Here is a 22,899-nt window from a genome sequence, read left to right on the forward strand (position 1 = left end):
CTCCCGGTGGGACATGCCTGGAACACCTCACCCAGGAGGCGCCCAGGGGGCATCCTTGTCAGATGCCCGAACCACCTCAGCTGGCTCCTTTCGATGTGGAGCAGCAGCTGCTCTACGCTGAGCCCCTCCCGGATGGCCGAACTTCTCACCCTATCTCTAAGGGAGAGGCCAGCCACCCTTCGGAGGAAGCTCATTTCTGCCGCTTGTATCCGCGATCTCGTTCTTTCGGTCACTACCCACAGCTCGTGGCCATAGGTGAGGGTAGGGACGTAGATCGACCGGTAAATTGAGAGCTTCGCTTTTACACTCAGCTCCCTCTTCACCACGACGGACCGGTGCAACGTCCGCATTACTGCAGCTGCATATATGTATATATATATATATATATATATATATATATATATATATATATATATATATATATATATATATATATATATATATATATATATATATATAGTTTGTAAAATCCTAACAAGCTTAAGTAGTCTTCAGGAAAAGGTCTCCGGGCATCTTGGAGTACATGCAAAGCTCTTCTTTGGAGGTTTCTTCCTTTTTGTTCTGATCTCTGTCAGGACCAAACTGTTTCCGGGCTCAGAGGAGGCCAGTCCATAACTGATAGTGTTGCATTGTGTGTTTTCGATCCAGGTATGCTTTTACTGCATTGTCAGTGTGTTTGGGTTTGTTGTAATGCTGAAAAATGTTTTTGCCAGCCAAGTGCTTTCCACATGGTATTGCACGGTGGAGCAAAATCTGACTAAATATTTCTGCATTTATCATTTATAATATAACCTCTATCCCCTACACCATGTATTGATAGTCATGTGCTTTTTGTGCTGAGGTGTTTTTTCTGTTATCAAACTGTTCTCCCACTAGGAGCTCAGTCTGAGTGGAGTTTTTTTCTCCTCCTCTTACCTCATGTTATGTATTTTCGTTGTTTTTTTCCTATCAGCCTACCTTTCTGACATGTCTCCCCAATGTGATGTTTGTGTAAAGTTGGTCAGAAGGTTCCTTTGTAAGTGTGCATGCGCCATTAGCATGCTGCCTGCTGTAACCCTAATTTCCTTCGGGATTAATAAAGTATTCTGATTCTGATTCTGACCACTGACTGAAATCCAGACCTGAACCATGACAGAGCCTCCACCGTAGACAATCGCTGTTGTACTTCTGTCCTATTGTCACAGACTATCAGTCCAGTTCTTGCCTACCTCAGCCTTGTCTCCCTGTTTCCCTTTCTTAAGAATGCTCTTAGTCCACTTCTGACGAGGCTTCAGTGAACAGTTAATGCATACGTTTTGTTTTTTTTTGCTTGTTTTGTTCTTTTCCGGACTGTCACTTCTTCTTTTCTTCTTGTCCAGTTTCTGAAAAATGTGTTTTAGGACACACTGCACACCACGCCAAGATATGCAAAGTTTTCAGCTAATGGCTCTCTGGGAATCACCTCATTAGTGGAAAAAATATTATTCTTTCAGAATGTGTTACTTTTGGCCCTCTTTTGCCAATTCAGCTAAATAAATCAGAACAAATTACGTGCTTTTGTTACTAAAAACAAAGTGTCTAAAAATACAATTTGTAATTGTCTCTTTGCTAAGTTGTCTGTTATGTGTAAACATAACACTTCAGTTAGTGACCTTTGTTTTGCTTGAATGATTCATTAGCGGCCTAAAAAAGCATTCCTCTGAAAATGGTCAGGTGCAAGGACTTGAGTGAAACTGAGTAAAACAACACTGATAGACCCTCAGAAAGCCCAGTGTGTGGCTCTGTGTGGCTCCTTGGATGCAAAATGTAAGAAATGAGGGGTGGCTCAAGATTTTTGCACAGTACTGCACATGTTTGAAATACCCAGACTAGTGCTGTAACTAAGGAATACTTTATCATCGGTTAATCTGTGAGTTGTTGTTGTTTATTTTTTGTTCCACACTGCAGTACCTCTTCACAAAAGGGCCTTCTAACAAGCCAGGACTGACAACAAGAACGCATGGGAAAGTTCAACTCCCTCTCTCTGTACCTGTGATCACCTGGTACCACCTATATCTGCCCTGCACATCAATCTCTCTGGTGTACACACACACACACACACACACAGTCACTTGGTAGGGAGTAAACATTCCTCACCTGTGGAATGAATGCCCACCTGTAACAGTCGAGGCTTTCGGTGTTTGAAACGCTGATATCAATCACACTCCCTTTAGCTCACTCTTTGGGTTTCTTTTGCAAGTGGAAGAAACCCTGAGCCTCTCCATCAGACACTTTAGAGATGGTGAATGCATTTCCTCTGCACAGCAAAAATTCATGTTATCAGTCAAGTGATTTTGCATACATAGGAGTAAACATGATAAGGTCGCAACTGGAAATCTTAGAAAAGTAATGAGATGCCCGTTCTTGCAAAGCCGTATGTTTTTTAAACGCCATGTTTTCGGACGTGGTCAGTCCAAAACACTCTGGTCAAACTTGCCTCACATGGAGCAAAGATGCATGCTAGAATTATACACTATGAGATCATGCGAACTAGGCTTAAGCTCAGGTATGATAAAGAACATGATGCATACACTGGACGTATTATGGGCTAGAAAGGAAGCAGTGCAGCGTGTATTGGTTCAATCTCTCATTTATCATCATGTAACAGTCTACTAGATAGTCTTATCTCATCCTTTTTTTTTTTTTGCAGAATTTCTGGTGGTATGTGACAGGTTGCAAAATTGCCAAAACGGGGAAGGTTTTTAATCATAAGGGCCGGTTACTCATAAAAGAAAAATGGAAAGTCAAAGAGTTAAAAAAATATATATATATTTTAAAGTTGTACAAAATCAATTTCTTTTTCCTTTTTAGTTGCACAGTGAACTTTGGTACCTCAGGGAAGCAGCGTAGTTATGATTATAGAGTGCATGTGTGCAGCACTGCAGGAGGGATGCAAGGGGAAATAAGTCATAAGGCACCCTGGGAGCTTATCAGAGGGAGGTAACATCACTTAAATGATACAAGTAATCGGTAGGTGCGAATGTGTCCAGGCCTCATCCTGGGACGAGACTGAGATTTGAAAGCTTTACTTTTGTGAATTCATTAACTGTCAATCCACAGATTTTAAACTTTTACTGTCGTCCCTCATTCCCCTCAGTCGTTGGTTCTTTCTTCCTGCTCTTTATCATCCCCTCGGTTCTTCTGTATCGCTGTTACCACATATCTCACTTTCCCGTTTTTATCCATTTCTTTTCTTTATTTGATCCTCCTCTCTCCCTGTCGTCTGCTCCACCCAACCCGGGCTCCCCCAATGCTGTACGGTCGCCATCATGTCCCCCCCTCTCCGAGTACCTCCCCTGTCCCACTGACACCACACGCTGCTCCCATCCCCCGAAAACCACTTCAAACAGCCAGCGCCATCAAAGACCACAGTCAGTCAGCCAGGCAGTCAGCCAGGCAGCCAGTAAGGCAGCCAGTCAGCGAGCCTTCTGCTTTGACTTAAAATTACTGTCGTCCCAGTCGCAAGGCTGCTTTCCTCTTCTGATACACATCAAAGATCCTCTTAAACTCCCCAAGTTTGCTTTTTAAACGTTTTCCTTGTTGAGTCTTTTTTTATGCACATTATTTCACTCGTCGAGGTTTTACACTCTCTCTCTTCTTGCCTCTTTTTTCTAAAACGTGGGCCAGGTCAGTAATGACATGCACACACTTTCTTGTGTGGTTCTGCTGCCTTTGCATTTTTTCTCTGTGACTTTAATTAGTTTCTTTTTTAAGGAGTTGGTTTTCAGGCCTCTTCTGCGCAACAGCACACACACACACACACTCGCACATACGGCACGTATCAAGTGGCAAGCAACCAGTATTCGCATGTGTGTAAATTAATATGCAGTATGATTCATAAATCTTACTAATGAGAACTGCGTAACCACAGAACGACCAGTTTAATAGCGCGTGCTTTTCTTTTTTGTCTGCATCTATTGACGTGTGCGCGCTTCAAGGACAGAAAAAGTGACAAAAGAAAGCCGGTCAGGGCAGAGGGGGAGACGATTTTGTTCACGGGCGTGTGCAATTTAGAGAAAGGCCAAAAAATAAAGCAGAGCGGCACGTTTTTTTTTTCTTTTTGCTATGATGACGTCACATTTTGTCACTTGATAGTTGATAGTTTGGTGTCATAATCGCTCATTTGGGGGATTTGTAATGCCAACATAGGCCAGAGGATGGCGCCACATTTGTATGTTAGGTATGTCTCATCAGCAGGCTGTCTGAACAGAAGAAAATGTATTATTACAAAGCTTGATTAAGACATGTTATTGGATATTATACTTTTTCTACTATTTTTCACTTTTGAATGTGAAGCTGATCAGTCCTTTTGTCAGCTATAGAAGCAGTTCAGTGTGTTTCTGCAGTGGCGAATACCACTGTGGGCTGTGTTCTGATCTTTCAGAACTTAATGGGGTGGGTTCCTCAGAAGTGTATTGTGTTTTAAATCTGCTTTAAGTGCTCAGATTAAGGAATTTTGATCTTTTCTTAATACTAAATCATGCAAAACACCTCTAACACATCTTATATACAGATGTTTTAAGTCAGTGGGATACCAGACATACTTGTTTCCCCCTCAAAACAAATCTCATGGAGTGAGTAACTCAACGTTGCTGCTTGAGTTGAACTAACCAAATCCCACATTGCATAACTGTTAAGCTCAAAGAGAAGTTTTATTTAGTGTTTATCCCTATTAAAAAACTTCAGAACCTTTGTATCCCCGTCAGGGAATGTTTTAATATTCAAAAGGAGCCACTATTGTGTGGTTTCTTGCGCCAACGTACAAAATAAAGAGCCACATCTGAAGTCTGGAACAGTCCCTGAGCATTTTCATGTGTCAGAAAAAAGAGGGAAAACAAATTTGGAGGGGGCAGACTGGGATATTTATAGAGTGGTGTGAGAGTCTTTGCAATGACAGGAGTCTAATGAAGCACAGTTTGGGTTTTGATTCACAATGTGGTGAGCGCGTGGGTCCCCCCGTGACCGTTTCTGCATTCCAGCACCGATCCCTCGGCACACGGAAACCGCGCCACAGGCATAATTCATGCATACACAAACACGCTCTCGCACACAGCATGTATGCAGTTGTGAAGTCAACTTGTCACTAGCGGTGAGTCACTGACACACCAAGTGAGTCAAAAAGGGCAATTTAGCCGGACAAAGTTGGGAAGTCCAGAATGATGGTGGCAGTGTGTCACTTTCTAACTTTAGTAGGTCACTTTCTGATTGTCTCGTGTGGGCCTTATTATCATTTTGGAATCAAAACAATGAAAACGGACCTACAAAAGCTCAACTGGGGTCAATTGCTGTGAACAGTGAATACTGTGGACTTGAATATGTAATCTACGTAAATGTGCAGTTTTGCCTTTTGCTCTAGTTCCTAATATATAGATAGATTTTTTTAAACTACTATTTAGTACATCTGACTCTTTCTCTTTACTGTGTGGCATGCAGCACTGCAAAAAGAGGGTCACTGATGCAGAAACCTCTTTTGCTTTGAAGGTAAAAGTCTGTGTCAGTCAAGGTAACATTGTTTTCTTTGATAAATGTCACTGCGGTGGTCGGGAGGACAGGTAAACACGGTGGCAAACATGCAGGCAGCAGCATACAGGAAACCTCCAAAGGAAGACGACAGACAACCACAAAGCCTTGTTGCACACCTCTTCATACCACACCTTGCCTCATTTTTGCAAAGAGGAAAACTGATTGCTACATTTTCGCATACATAATGCAAAAAACAATGTGATTCTGTTCGATGAACCGCAAAATTTGCTCAAGTCATTTTTAACTCGAGTTGCTTTAATAGTTTTCAGGGCCCATTTATTTGGCTTTTTATTTGCACGCAGAGGCTAAAATGTGAGGCAGAGGTGCTGCTCTTCCTCTTGTTCTTCTTCTACTTTTTTTCATTTACCTCCTGCTCTGTTGTTCCTTCAGCATTCGTGAAAACACACAAAGTGACTAACCCAGAATGGCAAGGTGCCGCTGCGGTGTGTTTCGGGTTATGCGTGCATTGTCTATAACTAAGTTAAAGCAGCATTCTTTATAAAGCGACGTTACCCATCTTAGAGGATAGAAATTGTTGTATTGAGACACTCAATGATTTATAACCCTTCTTCCTGAAACTTGTAAAGCTGTTAACTTTTAAGTTCTTGTTAAAGCAGCTGTCAACTCTGTGCTTAAAATCATATAAGATCATTATAGGTTACAAAAATATATCATGGAAGTCAACAGTTGACTCACCACAATCTAAGAATACATAGTTGGGTGGGACTGTACAAGTGGGGATGAGAGTGCCTGTCCCTCTTCACACTGTCTCTTGTAATGCACCTCCAAATTGAGTCACACTTTTCTCACCGCCTCGCCGGCGCAAGTGCACCTTTGCGGTGTGATTAGAATAGAAGTTATCTGGACGGCTTTCCTGTCACTGCTCATTCTGACTACTCCTCTTTCTTTTCGCCTTTGCGTTCTTGATGTCTGACTCTCTATCATGGCATCATCGTGCTGCAGCACCAAATCAGCTGTGTTTTAACCTCTGTACACACAGTTAGGCTGCTATAGTCACCAGTCATTAATTCACACATTCTCCTCATTATTTAGAGCGTGCTGAAACTAAGCATAGATATCCGGGACGCATGACGAAGCGCGAAGGAGGAGATTAGACCGATCAGATGTAGAAAAGAGAAAGAAATGTGTTTTGGATTGAGGACGAAAGCTATTGACAACAGCAGGCCATGAGGCCGACTACGTTACCGGCAAACTACAGTAATTTACAGTAAGCGTACAGTTCATTTTGCTCGCTTGCCCTGGCGTACACTATTTTTGCTTGTTTGCTGTTGGTTTAATCTCTAAGCTGTTTGAACTCGCATCAGAGCAGGTTTCCATTAAGCACATGTGGTCTGTTTGGCGCAGTGATGTGTTATGTTGATAAAGTATAACAGATCAGTAATACTGATATCAATTGATTTTCAAATGCCTTGGCCTTCTCAAAGCAGCCATGAGAGCTGCGTACAGCTCGACAATGTGTGTTACAGTAGGCGTTTTTGGGGGCTGTACTTTGATTTGCCGAGCGTCCTCTGAAATTGAACCGAGAGCTCATATGTGAATAATGAAACTAACACCAGCGCAGTCACACTAAAAGCACAACTTGTTGACAAATCAACTTTGTTAGTATCACTAAATGGCTCAGTGCCTTTGAAGCTATAAAAATGCCAAAAGCGGTTCTATTTTTGTGTCACAAGGGCCCTAATTGAACCGGATCATTAAAAACCACGCTGAACAAAGGCAAAATAGTTTCAATACAGCATCTTTGTTGTCAATTTAAAGGTCGATGCTTGGTGTGCAAAATCGCAACGCTGTTCTGTTTTCTCGTCGCCTTGATCGGCTTTAAGGAAATTAGCTCTTAAGCTCATTGTTGTGTCTTTCAAAGGCAGATGTTGACCCTCGGCTGCAAATGCTGTGGTGGTGTTTCCTTTTTTCTTATTCTGAGAGGGTGGTGTCTCTTAATAAGTGGGACATCTAAAGCACAGAGCTGTGACTGTGCTGCTGTGGCATTGCATGGACTTCCACTTTTCTATCTCAGACTGCAGTTCAGATACTCTTTTAAGGTTCGCGCATACACACACACACGCACACACACACACATTTATTGCTGCATTTGATGGTATTGCAGTTTTCTGACACAGTGAGCTGGTCTTGTTCCCCGTTTTGCCCGCAGCTTATGTTTGTAACTTAGTTTATGTGTGTCTGCAGAGGGAATTTCCCTCTGTAACGTGTTTTCACAGTTCAGCATCAGTTGGAGGATTTGTGTCAGGGACAGTTTGACACTGTTGCTTTCTGTCTCTTTCTCTCAATTTTCTTATCAACTCCTCACTCTTCTTTTCTTATTCTCTTATCTCTTCCTTTCAGAACAACCTCTTCTTTCTCTCTGTCTTGCCGTTAGTATAGTTTACGCTCTGCACAGTAATCTTTCTCCTGCACTGGTGTCTGTGCAAGGCAAGTTGTCACCCCATTTCTCTAACACGCACCACAACGCTGTGTACCAAACACACTGCAAGAATGCAAAATCACATACTGCACCACACATCACATTTAAGCATCTCTTCCTCCACACTAATATGACCTTTACAATCCCTATCAGTGTGTCACACTTTCAGTCTTGTTCTCGCCAGAAGCCATTTGCAGACTTTTTTTTCCTGTGTGTATGTGTGTGTGTGCGTGCGCGTGCTTGTGTGGCTCGCTGCCAACCAGCAAAGATACGACTGCAATCAAGTTAAATTAAAAGTTGACTGTTAAACACAGACTTTCATATCAATGTGTTTGTGGTTATTTTCTCCATCATTAGACAAGAATGTTTGCACTTCCTTTTCACTGGCCACAGAAATGCAGTAAAAGTGCAGCAAAACATTACATTACCACCATTCCTACTGGTTAACATGCAATTTGGAGCATTTAATCTTCAATTTGCTGTCAGCCCTCATTATATTATCTGTAAAACATGTGGAAAATTTGAAATTAAGAGTTGCATACTAACATGAGAAAACTTCTCAGATGACAATTCACTTGAGCTCGCCTTTAAACTTGCATATTATTGTTATCCAGCATCTTAACAATCTGCAATATGGAAACATTGATTTCTCTTTTGCCAGCCATGAAATTTACTATCATAACAGAGGCATAAGACATGTCTGGCACATTGGGATCAGCATGGGTTTTTTTTCCACTCAGTGTTGTGAAGGTAAGTAACTAAAGCAGACCAGGGTGCCACAATCAGTAGTCGCCCTTGCCCTGAGAGTCATAGAGAGAATGTGAATTGCTGCTTAGATGAAGATCAGGTGGGAGGTGTTTGTTCTTGGTTGCGGTCCTCCCCTGACTCATTGTGCGAATGTCAGACAGCAGGTATGAATAGGAGAGCTGCCACAGTGAAATTTTTTTTAAAGCGCATATTAGATTTTTGCGATGTATTCTTAAACAGAGGTGATAGCTATCGACACCAGCGTGCTGTGCAGATGAACATGGACCTACCTCGCCTCTGAACTGCTCTCATAGGTACTGTAAAATGGCAATACAGACATCTTCCTGCTCTTGTTTCTCGTTTAGCATGTGGACGTCCGTGACCCTCATGTGGTAATTTATTGAGTTCAAAATAGCAAGTGTTGTGTTTTCTTTTGACACCTGTGAACTCATCGCAAATTTACAATGATTGGAGAAGCATTATTTCACACACTGACCAAATCAATTTTTTAAAATAATACACAGAGTATATTTAGATATGCGTGTATATATATATATATATATATATATATATATATATATATTTAGTTAGTGTGTGTTACAGAAATGGCGGAGAGCTACGCTTTTAATTTTGTGTGTTCAGCTGTGTGAATGTTGATTCTGACAGTTTTACCACCTACATGTTGTACAGTAATGTACTGAAATGCATCAGATGTCATTTTAATGTGAGATTGGCACCATGGGACTGTGTCATGACTCATGTTACATTTACATGTGTTGTGTCAAATCATCATTTTTTTCTGATTATTGTAAAAATGTTTCCTTGATTTGTGATTTAGTATGAATCTTTCAAAAGTAATAAAGTAAAATAAATTCAAAGTTTGCAGCCAAAAATTAAATAAATGGAGTATTTTTCAAGATCTAAATTGAGCTCTTTAAAATTAACTTCTGATATTGACTTTTATTTTATATTTTTAAAACAAATTTTAATACCAGGCTTGTCGTGAGATATACACAGAATTTGATTTGTGAATATACCAAAAATGACAACACAACCTTTTTTCATACTCTGCGCATTTATATAAAATCCAGGCAAGAGCTTTTACACTCTTCAAAAGAAGTAACCATTTTCAGTTGGATGACAACCACCAACATGACTTAAATATTTCCCTAAAAGAAAGTTTTATTGAATTTTTGCTCCCACTGAGCAGTAAAAATCTACTGAATATCATTAACAATATTAAATCATTTTACTGTTTCTTTGAAGTATTAATTTTTAAATGTAGAAAATCAACATGGGAATGGGAACATTTGCATTGGGCTTGGCCTTGTTTGTTGCCATTTAAAACCAGAAGAAACAAACAAGGTAATTTCAATTATTGCGTGTTTACCATTTAGCCACATAATTACTGAGCCAATACTAGATCACATGTGTGCGTCGTAAAATAAACTGCAGTTTAGCATGGTGTTGTACAGGAGATGCCCTCGGGCATATAAACAGTGCCGATTTAGGCCAGCACTGAGACTGTGTGCACTTCTCAGAGCTAACAGGATTTTTTTCTTTATGCCAGATTTTGTTGTTGTTGGAACTTTACTTTTGTAAAATCTTTGTTTGTGCTTATGAAGTGGTTCAGGCATTATCTCCCTTTTTCGTTGGGAACAACCAAATGATAAGTTTCACTTTTTAGGCTTAAGACGAATTTCAAGATGGACTGCACGTCGCGCGACAACCAGAACAGCAGTGTGTGTTCTGACTGGCGTGCCAGGATTTATAAAAAAAGACGTGTTTCTGGCAGTCAGGCCGCCAATCTTTCAGATGTTCTGTCACTGACATGCAGGGAAAGCAGCAGACAGATTAAAATAGCACTCCAGTGTGTGATCTGAACACTGTTGTTGTCAAACGATCAGAATCAGTCCCCTGAAGACTGAATGATCGACAATGTCAAGCATGATGCAGCACAGTCTGGATATGAGTCACATTCTTCCCACGCACACTAAAGTTCCTGCACCATGGCTGTGTACTATTTTCTGCTGTGCTGTGCTGTGTGTTTTCTCATTTTACAAGTTACACTTTCTTATGATGCTTACAGGCTACGTGCATCCATCACTCTTACACTCCTCTGTACCTAGTGTCTACTTAGCAGGCAATGCAGGCACTCTCACGCTCTTCAAATATCTCACTGTCCTGTTCCAACAAAAAAATATTTGAAGGATGCGGTTGCCATCCAAATAAATAAATCAACAGGCCAGATAATGAAAACCATCCAGCTCGGTGTGCTTTAATGACAGCACATGTAGACTCAGTGTCACTCACTGTTATGAGAGAGAAAATTAGAGCCAATTTGATGCTAATCCAGACCAGATTTTCCTCATTTTTGTCCCAGCGGTACGTCCTATCATCCCCGAGTCTCCTGCAGGCCCGATGGGCCGCCTTTAACCGCATCGCATATCTTCATAGGTGCCTGCTACGGTAAAGCACGTTTAATGACCGGTTTTGTTCCCCCCATAAAAGCAAGTCATTGCTTTCCACCTTTGTGGAGCAGCAATGCTTGAAGCATGCATTGGTTGACTCGCCTCAGATGAACCAGAATTTCGCTTGACTGCGCTCAGTGCCCTGGTGCAGTGAAGTTGGGGCAGATCACACAACCTGCTGATACAAACAGATACACATGTAGGTGTTCCACTTTGAGATTAGCCAGCATTAATCAAAGGAATATGTGTAAAGTATGCGTTAGGTGTTTGTGACTGTGGGCTGCCCCCTTCTGTAGTACTGAACCCCCTCATGCGCTTTCAGTATTACGGTGAGTGAGTGTGTGTGTGTGTTATCTGTGTGTGTTTGTTTCTTCTAGCTGTAAAGTTGATGAGTTAGGTTTTTCTAAAATGTCTCCCGTAGTCATTGTTTAGTCACTGGCTTGTGTCACTGCGAGCTGTGGGCTGTAGCTTGATGTGCAGATGAGTTGAAAGCAAAGCACTCATAAATTATTGTGTCCATCAGCCAGTGTGAGTGTTGTTGGAGCAGCTCAAACAAAAAATCTTTCAAGAGTGACTGAGCGTTGTTTTGACAGTTTAATGAATAAACTTTGTTGGTGTTTCATGAAATTTAATGAGCTGTGAAACCTTATTTTCTTTCTGATCTTATTAACATAAGGCACTCCTATAATAATAAAGAGAAAAGTTAGAGCATGGCTGAAATGCTGCAAATCAGAATCCTTATTTTTAACCTCCTAGGACCTGCCGTCCACATATGTGGACATCACATTTTGGGTTATTTAGACCAAAATACTCAATTTTGCTCTACATGCGCCTGATATCCACTTACAAGGACATTATACTGCTACTGTTCTATCAAAATTTTAAATGAATATCCTCATATGTGGCTCTTATTTTTCTTAAAAACAAAAGTAAGGTAAAAAAAAAAAATCTGGTAATTCTTTGTTTTTACATTCATCGGGCCCCAATGTGCCCAAATATCAAAGAGAAATTAAAAATGCATGTCGTGGAAGAGTTCGGGTCTTAGGAGGTTAAAGATGGAGCCCTCTGTGTGCCGGCACGGCCTTCGCGCACCCTTCGACAACGGTTTGGCTTTGTCGTACAGGGTCGTTACTCGGTTGTATTTAGATATTGCTAATCAGAGAGGAAAAAACAGAGCGTCCTCAAAAAAGCCTTGGAAATAAGAGCCTACATATGAAATCCAAGGCATGTGTTTGTGATTGTCATTTATTGTCTTTGCCATGGGAAAAAGTAATGCGCCTTTCCATTCTGGGCACATAGGGCATATTTTTAAATTACGATATGTTATGTGTCTTTTTTTCTGACTGCTCCATTACATTCCTGCTGCATAGTCACACAACGCACCATCAAGTGATTGAAAAATGAATTTAGACATAAAATAACCACAAAAAAGTAATTTTATATTGAAATAGTTCCCAATGACAGAAAGATGGAATAATTAAATAAACTCATTCAAAATGCTATGTTTGATCGTGGCCTTAATTTAATACATTTGTATATTATATGTCTTTTCTAAGGGTACGGTAACACGTCTTTTTTTCATTTATTTTCAAAATGAAAGCCACACTTTGTTCTCAGTTGCGTCAGACTCAAACTATCTTTTTTGGAGACTGACCAGAAATTACTTATATTGATCATAAACCGCACATCGAACCACAAAAAGCCAAATGAAGCGTCTCATAACGAGAAACAACTGAACGACTTAAAAAGGACAAGAGTGTCATTCATCTTACTTTCCGAGAAACAATGCAAACAAACAAACAACTGGCAAAACTACAATAAATAACAACAGCATTTTGTGTTTGCCCCCCTTTGGACTGTTAAAATTTGCAAAACATTTTTGAATTTTTGCTTGTGTTTCTCTTCCCTGTTTGGTTTCAGTTCCTCACATATTTTTATTTAATCGCAGAGCATTGTCTCTGGTCTTCATTAGTAATAATCTGTAGCTCACCCTGCTGAATGCCATCTGAAATGATAAGAAACACATGTTGCTGCATTTTGAGTGATGGTTAAAAAAATTCCGTTTATTGATTTGGACGGCACAAAAATAGTAAGTGGTGTCTCAATAAATATACGTGTGCAGAGTATTTCTGTTTAAACTGAAATTTCAGCGCGCCATTTCAGAATTAATGAGCACACTGATGGTTTGCCGCATTGAAAAATGAAGTCCTGTGTCCAAACTGAGAGTTTTGTCTCATCTTTTTGCAGTTGATGCCGACCAAGTGAGTTTACTGGGATCTGAGGGGGAGGATGAGGTGGGTTTGTGGAGCTTGGAGCCCCAGGACTGCCAGGAGAGCCTGGATAAGACGAGCCTGACGCCCAGCGAGGGGACAGAGGAGCCCGGCAGCCCTGCTCAGTCCACCCGGCTGCACAGCCTCAGCCCCGGCAGCAGGAACTGCTGGGGCCAGGTGGAGTCAGAGACCAAGGCCACAGAGGACGCATCCTTCATGTCCACTGAAAGGGAGGGAGACCAGGACCCGCTGAGGATGTACTGTAAGTTATAAGCTTACATAATAGCTGCACCTCATTTGCCATTCTAAATTAATTCCATATTTTCTGAGCTTTAAAATATTGCTGCTTGTGCTTCCACAGAATTAAGCCCAGGCTAACACAGCAAATCAGTTATGCTTGCAAAATGTACATATACTGTATATGTATGAAACAACTGAAGCTGCTGCTGCTGCTGCTGCTGCTGCTGCTGCTGCTGCTGGGGTGTTTAACACTACTGTATGTGTAAACAAGTTTGTGTGTTTTTCTGATGCAACACCACCAGTCTCATGATGCTTCTCAGAGCCCTCTAGATACACCTTCATATCAGCTCCTCGTGAAACCATGCCTTCCCTACAAGCTGTTCCTTTTTTTCACTCTTCTCTTTGAAAAGGCAGCCTTCTGAAAGCATGACAAAAGAACTCATCCCACACAATGTCACAATATTTCCATGCATCAAAGAGGTGACGTTACGGTACTGAAATCAGAACTGCGCGACGTGAGGCTTTCCCTTTTATTTAGGAGAGATCAAAGGCTCACGCGGCTTGCCTACTAACAATCACTTAGCTCCCTCGCCTCGTGTGATTTGGCCTTGCCTGATGAAGGCGAAGCAGAGTTTTTACAACGCTCAACCGCACAGGCTCTTCCCTTCACCACATTAAAAAACAGCTCAAAATATGCCAACATCTGCAAACATTTGAAAAATCTTTCTCAAAGTCGCTTTTAAGCCGAGCTGATTGGCTGGAGTTGTGATAGGAGGCGCCGTCTCTTCTTCGCGTACATCTGTGGCTTTTTCTCTCTGCCTGTCACTCTGCTCAAGGGCACGAATCACAAAGAATTTTTAAATCTAGCTTCATATCTGGCCAAATAGTTCCCTAAATTCATTGTTTCATCTGTCAGTCTTCACATAAACAGTTTAGTCCCCTTAGATTCAGTTGCACAGTGAAAGTTGGCAACTGACGTTCAGTCTGCGCGCACATGCTGCTTCACTGACAACACACGCACACTCAGAGAGAAAGCACCGACACCGGCTTTTGGATAACCCAGGAACAGTAATGTATCAATATGTATCTTCAAAGGAATCACACGGGGGTCTTTTTGTTGTACACCGTCTTTTTTTTTTTTTAATAAACAGCTGCCTCTTCTGGTGCTTTAAAAAAAAATTAATTCTACTTTAGGTAATTAACTGAATGAAAAACAAACCTTGTACCGATGCTGGTGTTCTTCTGTTAAAATAGCCAATAAAGCAGAAACACATCTCAACAGATTAATCAAGTCCTAACCTTCAGTTAAAAATGCATGCGTATAAATTCATAGTTACTTATATTTTTCTATATCCAATGCTTATCACTTTCCCTGCAGGTAAGAGTTCAGACTCCCAGAATGCCTTGGAGGACCTGTCCCAGTATGAAATCCTGGCTCAGTTGAGGAAGGCCTCTACCTCAGCTAGTTTCTTAGATCACCTGAACCATAATGGCACGGCAGCTGTGTACCGCCCGAGCAGAGGGCACGATGACCTGCCTCCTGCTATCTGGTCGCCAGGTGCTCAGCACTGCTCACCTGAGGGACCAGGTAGGCCAAAGCGCCACAGCTGCAATCATACTCAACAAGAACCTAATCAATTATTAATTTATGCTAACTTTTTCCTCTCGAGGCTGCCGGTTACCACCACGCTTACAGCAAATCGCAGTGATAACATATATCAGCTCATATATGCTAATGTAATTCTCAGAAACGAAAAAGCAAAGTAATGGCTTTTTATATATCTGCTAGTTTGAGGTTAAAGGTTAGCGAAGTGAGAGTGTAATTTACATAGTTCAGGTTAGGTCATTTGTACATGCACAGCTCTGTGTACTTGCTTTTGAATATGTAATAATAAATAAATATAACACTAAATCTCACAAACTTTTATTCTGTAGAAGTGGCAACTGTAGAGTATTTTAAAGCACGCATCTAAGCCCACTGTCTAATTGTCCTTATGAAAATTGTATTTTTGTTTTTATTTGTTCTTATTTTATTCAGATGATTATTATTTTTATTTATTTGGGTCACTTTGCTTGTACTAAGTAGAGTACGAGTGGTGGCTTATATGGCCTCCGATATACTGACAGCTGCTTTTCTATTTAAGATGCATCCTATGGAAGTTCAATCTTGAGAGTATATATATTGTGGCTTCTAAAATAGATGGGTATATTAAATGAAACTATATAAAACTTCAGCTGATCTATCAAAAGAAACAATGTCACCTTTTTCTTGTCAGCAGATGTAGGCAGGGCCCAGCAGGCCTGCCCATTTTGCAGCAGGGTATATCCTCGAGGAGCTTCTTTGAGGGACCATGTCAAGTACTGTCCAGACAGGGAGGGGGGGCACATGGTCTGCCCGCTCTGTGGATACACTGCCACCCTTAGGCTGGAGATGGAGCGGCACCTAGCACTTCACAACCCAGTGCAGGACAAAGTGAGCAGACACAAAAAGAAACTCAAAGCTAAATTTCTTTCAAAATCGCAACGACTTATTCAAAAATGATTTATTAACATTTATGTAGCGTTATAAGGTGATTATTTGCAACTGTGTATCCACAGAAGTGGCAACCTTACGTCTTCACATCCTAAAAAAAGCCGAGTATCTGTGCTGTAGTTTAAAACTGATTACAATGTTCTGTCGCCCTAGAGTGCCATGACATTGGACCAAGGCATGGAGACCAGGAAGTTCAAATGTCTGCAGTGTGGGAAAGCATTCAAGTACAAACACCACCTCAAAGAGCATCTCCGCATCCACAGCGGTGAGACAAAATAACATCAAAACAGTTGTACTCACCCATCAATTTGCTATTGTTTCCACTCTATCGCTAACCCTTACTTATTTTGCAAGTTATATGGTATAAAATTATACCCAAATTGATGTGTTGACAGGAAACGAGTATAATTCATCACAGGACAAGAGACTTGTGAAAAATGTGAAAAGATCACACCCACGCAGAAAGGTTTTTTTTTTTTTCTTCAATTTGCTCTGTGGCATCCTGACTCTAATGCCTCCACTTTGTGTCTCATCTTGTAGGAGAGAAACCTTACGAGTGCTCCAACTGCAAAAAACGCTTCTCTCACTCTGGCTCCTACAGCTCCCATTTAAGCAGTAAAAAGTGCCTTAGTGGTGGCGGGCATGGAGGAGGAAACCCAGGAGGAGCCAGCGGGGTGTTTAATGGACACAGCCAAAGCTCCTACCCCCACTCATTTCCAACATCTCCCTCTGCTGGTGGGGGTAGAAGTAGTAATGAAAAGGGCTCGGTGCTAGTTTTGCAGAACCAAGATAATACCAGGCCTCTGGGTCAAGTACCGGTGGATCCCCTTCAGCTTTCACTGCAGGATCTCAATCAAAGCACCGCAAGCTTGTCCAGTGCGTCAGACCTGGCGAGGATTTGGGACCCATCAGAGCTTTCTTTGAGGGCCAGTATGCTCAAAGGGACCAGTCTACTGCCTTATCTCCACTCCGGGGGGACCAAATTTGAGCATATGCTGCAGGAGATGTTTCAACGAGACGTAAAAAAAGATGAAGATCTTGTCAGAGAAGGAGGAGATGAAGAGGAAAGAAGAGCACATCAAAACGGAGGATCGCATGAGAGAAAGGTTTCACCTGACAGGAGAAGAGACACGCTATCGGTCGAACCAGAGAGGGGTGTTCTTGGGATAATGTGTCGTTGGTGCTCGCAGCATTTCTCCAGTGTGGCTGCACTTCTGCATCATGAGCGCCACCTCTGTCAGCTCAACAGAGAAGCAGCGGAGGTACCCGAGGGTTTTCGCAGTAAAGCCCCGTCATCACCGTCTATATTCTTTCCAAGATCTGTCCTCCAACCAGAAAACAGCAAATTAAGTGTAGTGACAAATGGTCTTTCTGGAAATAAGTCGCCATCGCAGAAGCACAACTGGCACGCCGTACCACAACACCTTTTGGTTGCAATGCACTCGCCCCCACAGCTCCACCATAACGCCCTGTCTTCGCGATTGCACTGGCCGAGCCAGGAAAAGGGCAGCCCAAGTGAGCTGACACACCGTTCCCCAGAGCTGTCATCACCTCGAGGCAGGAAACGAGCTCTGTCCTCGGGATTCACTTCTCCGGTTTGCCTTGACCTCACAAGTTGTTCTCCTGAACTGTCCTCACCCCAGAAAGAAACCAGCAACCCCTGGTCTGCACAGAACGAACCTCTGGACCTCTCCCTGCCCAAGCAGCTTTCTGACCAGAGCAGTAGGAACAAAACTGTTAATGGCAGCTCAGGCAGAGGAGAGAGGAGGGAGCTCGGGACCCAGCAGCTTGGTAGACCAAGTCCGACTTCACACCTCCCCCTGCATTCGCATCCGGTCTTCAGTGTGGCCGGAGCTCCTGTGTTTCCAGGTTCCTTGTACAATGGGTTTCCAATGTTCAGCCAGGCTGGTGTGGGGCTTTCAGGGCATGAAGGCATCACATCAATTCCATTCAACCAGACGGCCAACACCCCGGGGTTTCTCTCTCCTTTAGCCTACATGATGGAGGCAGATGCAGAGGCTACACTGAAAAAGATTTATCAGGAGAGACAAGGTTTAATGGTGAGCCCAGCGTTTGTGGGGTGTGTAACGTATACTTGTGGAAGATGTTATATAAATAACAAAAACGAAACATGAGCAATACTTAGATGATCTCATGTTATAAAACGCTGAATTGGCGGTCAGATCAGCAACAGTTGAGCAGATATTAAACTCCTACTACATTCATGAATCACACTACATATGTCTTTGAACTCAGGGTTTATTTTTGTGTCAAGCACACACCTGTAAAGTTTTTGACTCCATCTGGTATGATTGTTACACTATAGTGTACGCGAAGCATTTCCACAGAAAAACAGACACACAAACATCCGTCTCAAAAATGCCTTTGTGGTTGTGACTACCGCTGTATCTTGGGGAGATGAAAAAAATTACCAAGTGAACTTTCCCCAGTAGTACATATATGCATAACTGCTATCATTTTCCTGCAGGGCGAGGCATTAAACCGTGGTGCTCTGGACTATCTCTCACTCATCGACGAAGGGTTCGATGGAGAAGGAGGGCCGGGAAGAAAGAGACTGAAGAAGACAGACGAGGGGCTTTACGCTTGTGATATTTGTGAAAAAACTTTCCAAAAGAGCAGCTCATTGCTTCGCCACAAATATGAGCACACAGGTCTGTGACTCACGCATGGCCTGCTCTTGTTATGTGATATTTCCTGTAATATATACGTACCGCTTATTGGTGCTATCTCTTAAAAAAAAATTCAAAAAAATAGTCTGAAATTATTCAAAAGATGCTTATTAGCTTTCTGGCTGACGTTTAACACAACTCTCATGTCTTTAAGGTGCATATGGGGCTAAGGCCAACAGCTGTTGACATGATAGAAATGGTGCAGTGGCACAGCTAACATGACTGTCCAGAAACCTGCTAATACCTCTAAATTTCACAAATTGAAACGTTTGAATCTCAGGAAGAAGCATTGTGGTTTTTTTAGGGTTATGTGTCAGACTATTTCTCACAGGAAAGAAAAAACATAGCATGTAGAGCGATAAATCAGAAATTGTTACCTTTACACAGAGCCAGGCAAACAGTTTTCCTGTTTCCAGTCTTGATGCAAATGTACACAACTGCTTCTCTAGCTTTACATAGCTTTCTTAGTTCTTCATCACAAACGTCAACTGTTTTTTACACTTATGTCAGACACAAACTCAGTAATAGAAGCGGTTTGTGTGTTCATTGCAGGCAAACGTCCTCACGAGTGTAAGATCTGCAACAAGGCCTTCAAGCATAAGCACCATCTGATTGAACACAGCCGACTGCACTCCGGAGAGAAACCCTACCAATGTGACAAGTGTGGCAAACGCTTCTCCCACTCTGGCTCTTACTCCCAGCACATGAACCACCGTTACGCATACTGCAGCAAAGACCAGGATCCAGACCAAGACCAAGATGACATGCCTCTCACACCGGGAGCGGGCAACAGTCTTGTGGGACGCCTCTCTGAAGACGCCCCTCTGTCACTGGATGAAACCCAAACTCCACACTCTTTTCTCAGTGATTCCAGTCTGGATGGAGCGCCGGATGCTCTCAAAGAGGAGGAGGAGGAGGAGGAAGAAGGGGAAGAAAGAGTTTGCGATGACCGTAAAGAAGAGGCAGATGTGAATTTGCCAGACCCAGCAGAGGAGCTGGGAGGTAATCCCATACAAGAATCACCTGCAGGTGAGAATGGAGTTCAGAGTGAGAGAAATAGATATGACATGCAAGATCATATTGACAATACAGAGAGCCAAACTTGGGACAGAGACACCGAGGACCGGAATGGAGACTTGGACAAATGTGAACTGAGTTTGGATTTAACAGAGTTACCCAGAATTAAAACTTAAGGTGACTTTAACCAGCCATTAAAACCCATTTACTATTAAGACTTGTTTTTTTTCTTACGTATGTAATAAAGACTGATTTTTGTTATTTACTTATCTTACAAAATGCACAGAACTGTCAAAGGATGTATGGCCTTATAGAGGACAAAGCCATCAATCAAATGTATGTGAGAATACGAGTTTCAAAGCGTTATCCTGTAAAATAGACTTGATGTATCTATAATATTTGCCTTTTTTCCTTTTTGTTGTCTTTCAGAACCTCTAAAAAAATGGGTTGACTAGTCTGAGGTCATGTCACATATCCAGATATGATGTTGTCTATTTTACATGCTTGCTGCTGCTGACTGTTGCACAACAAAAACAACAAAAAAAAAGCATTTGTTTGTCCTTCTAAATCCAGGATTCAGCTGACTTTTTTTTGTACTTTATTTGTTTGCGTGTAGATTCACACCAATGAGTGGCCTTAGAAGCTTAAAGGAAGCAGGATGGAAAGACATCTGGTCTTAATTTAATGTGGCATCAAGGCCAGAAGTTAAAGGCTACAAGCAGATTTGCCACGATGTCTAGTTAGCATATTTATTCTCAAGTGCAAATAACTTTCAGTTTCTACTATCCTTTTATTTGATGCAAATCTTTACCTCTGTTTTAAGAATTAGCAACAACTGCAACATGTTTTCAGCTGAGATGCACATGCAGTTAGTCCTTTGTCCCAAAGCCGGCGATTGCTTGAGTATGTATAGTACAGGTTATATTGTAGGGCTCTTGACATTTATGCTGTGAAATTATAAGGTTTCAGGTTAACTATGCTGTTCTGTGGCTTTAACTAATCACCAAGAGTAAGAAGGGGGAAAAGGGGAAGGCAGAAGTGGGAGGTAGTTATTTATTTTTTAAAAAAACCAAAAGCATCGGACTGCACCTTTAAAAGTGTATACCTTGCTTGAGGACAGTCATTTCTACATTTCTGCATGAGAGGTTAAAGGGGGCAAAGATGAAGTCAGCCTTTGGGGTTTTTCCCAAGAGCAAGCAAATACAATTTGCACTGTCGCACTGTACATGTAATAATTACAAAGAGTGGCTTGATTTCCTTCAGTGCTGAAATGTCGGGCATTTCTCGTAAAAATTTTCATGTGCTTCAGCATGTTTTCACACCTTCTGAATAATAATAATGTGTCGCACTTTGTGGCTGTTTGTTGAGGTGTGGCAAGAGGGTCAAGACTCAGGACACATACATGAGCTTTTAACTTCCTCTTTCTGACTGCAGTGTAGTCAACGTGAAAAGTGCCTCAGATGTACTCTGACACTGTGAGTAATCCGACAAAGCCTTGCTACGATGAGATAAGACGGTGGTGCATGAGGTGTGACTAAGCTTGCAGCATTCATGCATACCTTGGGCCAAAGATGCTTTTTTTGGTCATAATACATTTGTGTGTGTGTGTGTGCATGTGTGTGTGTGTGCATATGTGGCACGCCAAGTGCCACCCCCCTCTTGTATAGTTCCTTACCTGATATTTTTGCTCCAAAAAGGTGAGCGAAAAAAAAAGTTTTACTTTCCCTCAGTGTCTGCACACTTTTTCATTATATCAAGTACTGTTTATTTTTTCCTAGCACTCATGCAATATTTGTATTATCTTTTATATATATATATTTTTTGCATGTTTGTGGATATTTGTAATAAAACTGTACAGACGTTTTTCAGCAGAACCTCTCATTTCCTTGATTTTTTGAATTAAACCTCACGATGTGGCCCCAAAATGGGCTGGTTTCTTTTTAGCAGTGTTGAAATCAGAAAGCACCTTAAAAGATTTTCTGGTCAACATCGCTATAAAAACGATCAAATGCCTCAACTTTTTGAATTTTCTGCTTAAGCACAAACATCTGCACAAGACCGTTTTGAAGCTCAGTTGTGGGGACCACTCAGTTTCCCATCACAGTAAACAGTTTCCATCAACACTCAAGATGTCGAGACTGTTTTGTTACACTGGCTTTTTTGTGGCTCTCTTTATTTGCATGATGATTCATCAGAGGTGCCTGCTTTGCGCTTGTGAACCTGTGTGTGTGGCTGGGGCAAACAGAGGTTGAGCAGTTCTGCTGATATTTGATACACTAAGCTTTAGGTTAACGGTAGTTTGGGTAAACAGTCAGCTAACCGTAACAATAACGAACCCTGCCAAGTGACGTGGGTTAGATACTTTTGGGTGCCATGCATCAGCGGCCTTCAGTAAACTGTTGCACTGCAGCACTGGCTGGCCCTGCTCTTTGACTTAGAGCAAAGTTGATACAAATTTTTACATTATAGTTTTTAAGAGGGCTATAACACCTCGGTTATGCAGCATCACTTGCGGGAAGGCCCAGTCATGGGTAACAGGTTGTCAGATTGAGTGCTGAGCATTTTTAAGTTTCAATTCCCAGTAACAGCTGAGTGACACACCGAACAGAGCTACAGATGTATTCCACTGGTGGGTGGATCTAACAATAAGATCAAGACATCTGTGTAAGCCATTATCTTCCTAAACTAGCATCTTTTCTTCCAACAGTAAGCTGAACCTAAAATTTACAAGAGTGAGAATGAAGATAAAACTGAAAGAAGAGAATTCAAACCTGAGCCTTAGCTCCACACTTCATTTCAGTCCGTTTAGAGACGCGCTGATTAGTGGATTCAGGAGGTTCCAGCTAATTCAAATGTTGATTGTGAAAAATAAATGATTTTTGATCAATGCAGAGAAGCACAAATCAATTCTAATTAATAAATGCCACACAGAATGCCAGCAGGAAAAAAA

General features: G+C 41.7%; 1 protein-coding gene across 2 annotated transcripts in view; it reads left to right on the top strand.

Annotated features, from left to right (window-relative positions):
• The window catches only part of LOC146670549 (zinc finger E-box-binding homeobox 2), a 28,534-nt gene extending 6,691 nt beyond the window's left edge, over positions 1–21,843 (top strand). The window contains exons 2-8 of one of the 2 annotated variants that reach the window (XM_085407530.1): positions 13,447–13,731; positions 15,088–15,297; positions 15,986–16,182; positions 16,396–16,507; positions 16,783–18,302; positions 18,731–18,914; positions 19,485–21,843. In XM_085407530.1, coding sequence (XP_085263656.1) covers positions 13,447–13,731; positions 15,088–15,297; positions 15,986–16,182; positions 16,396–16,507; positions 16,783–18,302; positions 18,731–18,914; positions 19,485–20,125 — 3,149 coding nt within the window. In that variant the 3' untranslated portion in view covers positions 20,126–21,843. The remainder of the gene's footprint in view (positions 1–13,446; positions 13,732–15,087; positions 15,298–15,985; positions 16,183–16,395; positions 16,508–16,782; positions 18,303–18,730; positions 18,915–19,484) is intronic. The other variant, XM_085407531.1, reaches the window with a different exon arrangement.
• The last annotated feature ends 1,056 nt before the right edge of the window (positions 21,844–22,899 follow it).

This window comes from Rhamphochromis longiceps, linkage group LG5 (genome assembly GCF_057381845.1).
Source record: "Rhamphochromis longiceps isolate RC_006_pf linkage group LG5, R_longiceps_female_GT1.1, whole genome shotgun sequence".
Taxonomy (NCBI): Eukaryota; Metazoa; Chordata; class Actinopteri; order Cichliformes; family Cichlidae; genus Rhamphochromis; species Rhamphochromis longiceps.